The sequence below is a fragment of the Henckelia pumila genome, chromosome 3 (assembly GCF_033568475.1).
Source record: "Henckelia pumila isolate YLH828 chromosome 3, ASM3356847v2, whole genome shotgun sequence".
In the NCBI taxonomy this organism is placed as follows: Eukaryota; Viridiplantae; Streptophyta; class Magnoliopsida; order Lamiales; family Gesneriaceae; genus Henckelia; species Henckelia pumila.
The window spans coordinates 72,377,911-72,386,084 of record NC_133122.1 but is presented as its reverse complement, the minus strand read 5'-3'; the positions used below and the strand labels follow the sequence as shown (position 1 = coordinate 72,386,084).

The 8,174-nt window shown below is 37.6% G+C and overlaps 1 protein-coding gene across 1 annotated transcript; it reads right to left on the bottom strand.

The window, feature by feature from the left end:
* Positions 1 to 5,572: 5,572 nt before the first annotated feature.
* On the bottom strand, positions 5,573 to 7,970 carry LOC140889004 (uncharacterized). Its single transcript, XM_073296697.1, has 8 exons — positions 7,620 to 7,970; positions 7,131 to 7,247; positions 6,918 to 7,039; positions 6,763 to 6,796; positions 6,474 to 6,492; positions 6,191 to 6,303; positions 6,029 to 6,107; positions 5,573 to 5,832 (listed from the first exon to the last, which is right to left on the bottom strand). The coding sequence occupies exons 1-8, from the start codon at positions 7,968 to 7,970 to the stop codon at positions 5,573 to 5,575; spliced, it is 1,095 nt and encodes a 364-aa protein (XP_073152798.1).
* Positions 7,971 to 8,174: the final 204 nt, after the last annotated feature.

Here is an 8,174-nt window from a genome sequence, read left to right as displayed (position 1 = left end):
ATAAATATAACAAATCAATTAGTGATAAAATAATTGAAAAGACAATAAAATCTAGAAAAATAATTAATATATGAGAATTCAATCAAATAAAATTAAAAACTCGTAGAAGAGTCTACACCAGGTTCCATCAACCTCTAGACTAAGAAAAATTTAGTTCATAATCAAAATATTGTGAAAACAATTCATGTTCAAAAATCTAGACATCAATTCAATAATAATAAGCTCAAAAGGAAGAAAACAAATCCGAATATTCGACGTTGTGTCCGGTCGGTCGATCTTCATCTTTTGTTGCTTGATGTTCTTCACGTTGATTCCAGATTCCCTCTACAAAATTCACGTTCAGCTCTCCAATTTTTGTGTTGTTGTGCGACGGCTGCTTCTTCCCCTTTCTGATCTTCTAATGTTTTTTATATGTTGCTTCAAAAGCCCACAATAAAGCCCAGGAAAATCACGTCTCCAAAATTTCAAAAATTATGATTTTTTTCCATGTTTATCAGTTCACGCAGAAGCGTATATTGCACGAAGAAGCGTGAAGCTGCTTCTTCAGCTTGCGCAGAAGCGTGAACTTTGCGCATAGGCTTTCCCTCTTTTTCTCATGTTTCTGCCTCTCTTGCGCTTCTGCTCATCAATTTCGCGCTTCTACTCAATTTTCACGCATCTGCTGAAATCTCACGCATAAGAGCTTTCCTTTCTCTTTTTCTTTCTTGTTTTTGTCCAGGCTTTTGCGCAGATGCGCGTATTTTGTGCAGAAGCGCACCTCTCCTTACAACCACTTGTTTCTCGCATAGATGATTTCTATAGCGCGTGACAATTCGCAAAAAATCATAACTCGTAATCTAACCGTAAGATTGAGCTGAAATTTGAACAAAAGCTTTAAAACATCCGAAAAGTCAATCTGAACGATGGAGATTGGATTTGAATGTTTCAATAATTCCCAGTAATTTTCTGAAGTTTCTGCTCTATAATTCATCCTTCCGCTTCTTCTCGCTACTTTTGCGCCAATCATTGCAACTCACAAAACAACAACTAACACGCATAAAATACACTCGATACATCAAAAAATTCAAGTCAAATCATATATAAATTAAGTGCATAAAATACACTTATCAAATCCCCCAAAGTTAGACTTCTGCTAGTCTCGAGCAAAAAAATAAAGAGTAATGTAATCGGCCTCCGAATTTTTTTATATTCCAAGATTCAATCCATATGTCGGGCTAATTTTCTCAAGATTTCTCTTGTGTGTGATTTTCCAATCTTGTCTATTCTCCTCGCTTTCGATACACTAGTGCTTAAGTATGTTTCATAGATTCATCAATTCCGCTCTCTAGTTTCGAAACACTCTCCACCAAGTTCAACTTCTACTCACTAAGATCAAAAGGACTTTTCAATTTATATCACAGTTTTTCATAAAATCGCTGGATTTTGCATTCGGTTTTTTTTTTTTTATTTAGCCTCAATAATTACCCGCAAACTTAGCTATAACTAAATATAGGATTTGGATTTCAATCCTCTCGTCTATAGCCCGGATGGAGCATCAACCCCATTTTGTCCGCAAACTTAGTCATGGTTTGGTGATTATGATTTCAATCCCTTTCCAGGCCCGGATGGAGTTGTTAAAAAAAATTTCTTTGTTTCTTTGGTAAATTTTTAGATTTCAATATATTTGCCTAAATCATTTCTAAGCTTGTAGAAGTCTACCTCAGTTTCAAGTATAAATCACCAAAGTTAAGAATTGAATCATCCAATCCACTCACAAAATCACAAAGCTTCTTTAAACACTAGGGTATAGACAATCAAGACATTCGTGCATATGGGTGAGAACTCAAGATTAAATATAGCTAACACAAGTTTTTTAGCACAAAAAAAAAATTATCTTCATCATAGGCCAACACAATTACAACATCATGCCTTTAACTCAAACTAACTCATAAAAAGTTTTCAAATTTTCAGAAATTTTAAAAAAACCCCCCCCCCCCCCCCCACTTAAATTGTGCATTGTCCTCAATGTACAAAAATAAAATAAAACCAAGGCCACATACCTTGGATACCGAGGGTCAGTACTCGGCACCATCTTAATCACTCAAAGCTCTTCTTCAGAGGTAGCTCTTAAACTCTTGCAGCTCCACAATTTTCACCTTACACAACTCAACATTATTATTGATGTCTAGTTTGTACATGCACAAAAAATAAAATAAAAATGAAACAACTAAAAGAAAGTAAAAATACAACAAATAGAAAAACTAGCTTGGGTTGTCTCCCAAGAAGCGCTTAGTTTATAGTTCATAGCTCGACTATACTCTCAATCTAACTCGGTTCCATTTTGTTGAAGGTCTTTCCCTTCTTTTTCACACTCGAAACATACTCAGCGATCCTCTTGAACTTAGATTTCTTTTTCTTCTTCTTCTTTGCCACCTTCGGATCATTATCTCTTAGCAATTCTACGGCACTAAAAACTTTGCAACAACATTCCCTCTTCTTTGATGATCGATCATCAACACTCTCTCCATTGATGGATTTCCAATATCCTTGAACACATTAAAGATCACCTTCTTACCATCAACTCTCATCGTCAACTCACATTTCTTTACATCTATATTGGCTTCCGCAGTGGCCATGAATGGTCTCCCCAATATCAGCGGCATATTTCCATCTTCATCCATATCTAGCACAACAAAATCCGTAGGAGAAATAAATTTATCTATTTTTACCAGAACATCCTCAATGATTCGAAGCGGATATGTGATAGATCTGTCAGCTAGCTGCAACATGATTGTTGTGGGCTTCACCTCGCCAAGACCTAACCTCCTGAAAACAGACAAAGGCATCAAATTAATGTTTGCTCCTAAATCACGAAGTGCATTATTAAAATTAAAAGAACCAATAGTGAAAGAAATAGTAAAACTCCCTGGATCTTTTAATTTTTGTGGTAGATTCTTTTGCAGTAACGCGCTTCAATCCTCAGTCAGATTCACTGTCTCAAATTCTTCCAACTTCCGCTTCCTCGACATTAACTCCTTCAAGAATTTTGCATAATTTGGCATTTGTAGCAAAGCATCAACGAACAGAATATTGATGTGAAGTTTCTTGAAGTTCTAAAGAAATTTGGTGAATTGCTCATCCTATGCCTTCTTTTTGAATCTCTACGGATATGGAAGTGGTGGTTTATACATCGATTTCTCATCAAGTTCACTCTTTTTCTCAACAGTGTTCTCATCAACCACCTTCTCCTTCTCTACTTCAGCTGCATGTTCTTGGACTCCAACTTCTTTTCCAATCCTCAAATCTATGACTTTGCAGTGTTCTATAGGATTCACCTAAGTATTGCTTGGGAACTGACCGCGATTGTTATCTTTCAATGCATTCGCCAACTGCCCAATTTGAGTTTCCTTGGACTTTATCATAGCACCCATATTAACCATATGCATCTGCAAACTATCAAGACGAGACTCAGTTCTCGCCATCCTCTTACCAGATTCCTGAACAAATGTTAGGAATCAATGAGAAACAAACTTGATATTCCGAGAAATTTAACAGACAAACTCACACAGCAACGAAAGAACACAATCCCAAAAATCAGATAAAACCCAACAAACGCAGATCAAACACCAACTCATGCGAAAGTAAATAAACGACACAAGTATTTACGTGGTTCGGCAAGGAATTTGTCTACGTCCACGGGAGAGCAACACAACACTTTTATTAATCACGAAAAAAAGAAATCCAAGCTCAAACCCGAGCTTATTACAGAACCAGACCAGATAAACTCTAACGCTAGATACAAACTCAATTCAAGCTTTTTATCCTTGAATTCTTCCCTTCACAATCTGCGCCCCAGTTCTCTCCTTTGCATTCTCTCTTTTCTTCTCTCTCAAATATTTTCTGGAGGTCGAAGAATTTGATTTTCTGTTATATTGGTTACGGCCAGCTTCCATATGCTTATATAGAGAAATAAACCGACTTTTTTGTTGGGATTTAGGTCAAACAACTTACGGCCCAATTATAATGTCAATATGGTCCAACCCGATAAGTCTTCTCACTTCCATCTGATCTTCTCTCGTACTTTGATCTGCCTTCAAGCTTACAGCTTCACCAAAAATTCATCTGAGTTCCAACCAAGTCCCAGTATTCGAGCAATCGATCTGCCTGAACTCATCCAAAGAACTTATCTGACCATCACCTTCTATCTGATCCCAGTATTCGATCTGGACATGAACACATCTGATCAATGAACTCATCAAGTGTATTGCACTTTTATTGTCACTGTGTACTACAACTTGATCTTGTTTCATACCAAGCTCTGCTATCAACCATTTTAACCACAAAACTTCTTTTATGGCCTCAGTAACAGCTATGAATTCTGCCTCAGTGGTAGAAAGGGCTACCAATGACTGTAGATTAGACTTCCAAGTGATCAATGTGCCATAATAGGTGAACACATATCCTGTCAATGACTTTCTTGTGTCTAAGTTCCCAGCAAAATTTGAATCCACATATCCAACCACTGGATCAATTCCATCTTGATGTTTCTCAAACTTCAACCCCAGCCCAGTTGTGTTTATGAGATATCGGAGAATCCATTTTGATCTCCCCAATGATATGTACCTGGATTATCCATAAATCTTGACACAACGTTGATTGTGTATGCCAGATTAGGCCTACTACAGACCATTTCATATATGAGACTCCCCACTCCACTAGCATATGGAATATCAGCCATCTTTATCTTGTCTTCCTCACTTTCAGGTGACTGACTTGCAGATAGCTTCAAATTCTATCACATAGGGGTCAATACAGATTTTGCTTGATTCATGTTATACTTCAGAACAACCTTCCTCAAGTAATTTTTCTGACTTAGATGAATCTCCTGTCTTTTCCTGTTTCTCATTATGTCCATGCCCAAAATCCTCTTTGCTTCTCCTAAGTCTTTCATCTCAAACTCTGAGTTGAGCTGTTGATTCAAGGATGATATCTCTGTCCTACTTTTATTTGCAATCAAAATATCATCAACGTAAATCAGTAGGTACAAGATAACCTGCTTTTCATCCTTCCTCAGATAGAAACATCTATCATATTGGCTTCTCACAAAACCAATACCAATCATGAATTCATCAAACCTCCTATTCCACTACCTCAGACTCTGTTTCAACCCATACAATTATTTCCTCAGTAAGCAATACCAATCATGAATTTCATCAAACCTCCTATCCTGTGTTTTCTGATGTATGAAGCCCTTAGGTTGTTCCATATAAATGGTTTCTTCTAGATCACCGTGTACAAAAGCAGTTTTCACATCCATCTGTTCAAGCTCCGATCCAAGTCGAGCTGGTTCACCAGTGCTAACATAATCCGGATGGAACAATGTTTGACCACTGGAGAATAGGCCTCATTAAAATCTATCCCTTCTACTTGAACAAAACCCTTTGAAACCAATCCTGCTTTATACTTGATCTATTTTTTTCCAGGAGTTATTTCCTTCTGTTTATAGATCCATTTGCATCTCAATGTCTTCTGATGCATCGGTCTGTCCACTAACTTCCAGGTTTGATTCTTTTTCAATGAGTTCATCTCTTCATTAATAGCTTCTATCCACTAACTCCACCTCCTCAGCTACTGTAAGTGCATATGAAGCTAGATCAGCTTCACTAAACCTCTTAGGAGCTCTGATCTCCCTTCTGATTCTGTCTTTTGCAAGATTATAAGTACTCAAATCCTCTTTTGGATTACTCGCTGTCATATTCTCATCTTCCATCTCATCTGACCCTGTATCTGGCACAGAAGACTCCGCCTCAAATGGTATTTTAAGATTCTCATTGATCTGACTATCTTTTCCATCTGTATTCATTTTATATCTCAGTTTGGTTTCATCAAACTTTACATCTTTGGTGTTGAAACACTTTGGACCTCTTGACTCCAGGTTCCAAACTTTATAACCCTTCACACCATCTGAATACCCAATGAATATACATATGACTGCCCTTGCTTCCAACTTGTCCTGTTTCAGATGAGCATATGCAAGACATCCGAATACCCTCAAGTTTGAATAGTTTGCAGGTGTTCCACTCCACTTTTCCATTTTTGTCTTGAAACCAATTGCACTGGATGGGCACCTATTAACCAAATAGCATGCAGTACATAATTCTTTTCCCCAGAAGGACTTAGGAAGAGAAGCATTGATCAACATACATCTGACCCTTTCCAAAAGAGTTATGTTCATTCTCTCTTTCAGGCCATTTTGCTGTGGTGTTCCTGCCATTGTTCTCTGTCTGGTAATGTCTTTCTCCTTACATAGCTTCACAAACTTATCTGATAATTATTCCAGCCCATTATCTGTTCTCAGGTGTTTAACTCTTCGATTACTCTTGTTCTCAATTGTCAGCAGCCATTCTCTGAATTTGTCATAAGCTTCATCCTTAGTCTTTAAGATGAATATACATACTCTCATTGAGTAATCATCTATCAATGACATGAAGTACCTGCCTCCACCATGAGTTTCTGTCCGAGAAGGACCCCATAGATCTTAATGAATGTAGGCCAATGGTTGCTCAGTTGTGTGACTTCCTTGACCAAATGATACTCTTTTTGATTTCCAAAGAGCACAGATATCACACAACTCCAGTGATTCGATCTTATCTCCACCTAACAGACCCTGTTTAGATAACTCATGTAATCCCTTCTCACTTATATGTCCAAGCCTTAGATGCCATAGCTTGGTTCTGTCTTGTTGTTCTTGAATACTTGTTGTACTTTCAATGATTGTCTCACCTTGTAGTACATATAGGAGGTTCCTTCTGACAGCCTTCATTATAACCAGAGACCCTTTAGACGCTTAGAGACTTCCTGCTCCTGATTTGAATGAGTACCCCTGAACATCAAGTTTTCCCAATGATATCAAGTTTCTCTTCAACTCGAGCACATACCTCACATTAGTGATTACTCTGTCAATCCCATCATGCATCCTTATTATGATATTTCCAGAGCCCTTTATCCTGCATGATTGATTATTCCCCAACAGTACCATGCCCTGATCAGATTCTTCCAACTTTTCAAACCAATTATGATCTTATAGGACACATGTGAAAGGAGCATCCTGAATCCAGTATCCATTCGTGGTTTTGATCACTGTTACAAACCACAAATACTTCTCCTGAGTCATATCCATCTGAAGCTACAACCATAGTACCATCTTCTTTGGGTTTTTCTTGTTGCTTCCCTTTCCTTTCTGGAAAATCTCTTCTCATATGCCCAACCTTATGACATGCATAGCACTTCACATTCCCCAAATTTCTGTTCTGGTATCTTCCTTGACTCTTCGATCTAGATTTTGGCCTATATTTCCCATTGGATGTCATATTATCACTTCTGCCCCTTGCCATAAGACCCTTTCCATGTGATTCAGTGTTTGTGTTTGACTTTCTCTGAAGTTCCTTGGATTGAATAACAGACATAACTTCTTCCAATGTTATCGTTTGTTCTCTTCCATAGAGCAAAACATCCCTAAAGATTTCATACGCTTTTGGAAGTGCATTCAGAAGTATCAAACCCGATCTTCATCCTCAAGCTTTACTGCAATATTCTCCAAGTCATCTAATATTTAGGTGAATTATTCGATCTGGAAAAACAAGGTTCTTATCATCCTTGATCACAAAGGAATACAACCTCTGTTTCATGTACAGACGGTTAGCCAGGGATTTCATCATGTATATATTCTCGAGCTTAAGCCACACATCTGCAACAGATTCTTCTCTCGCCACCTCTTGAAGAGGTCTATCACCCAAATAGAGAATAATTGCACTGTGTGCTTTCTCGAGAAATTCATCTTTGTTCTTTATTTCATCGGACGTCTCCTCCTTCTTCTTATGTTCTTCCACCAATACTTGTTGTATCAAGATTGCTCGCATCTTAATTCTCAATAGTGAGAAGTAGTTCTTGCCCGTAAACTTCTCAATATCAAATTTCATTGATCCCACCATATTTTCTTAGTTTCCCACAAACGGCGCTACTTGTTAGGAATGAACGAGAAAAAAACTTGATATTCCGAGAAATTTAAAAGACAAACACACACAGCAATGCAAGAACACAATCCCAGAAATCAGATAAAATCCAACACATGCAGATTAAACACTAACTCATGCGAAAGCAAATAAACGATACAAGTATTTATGTAGTTTGGCAAG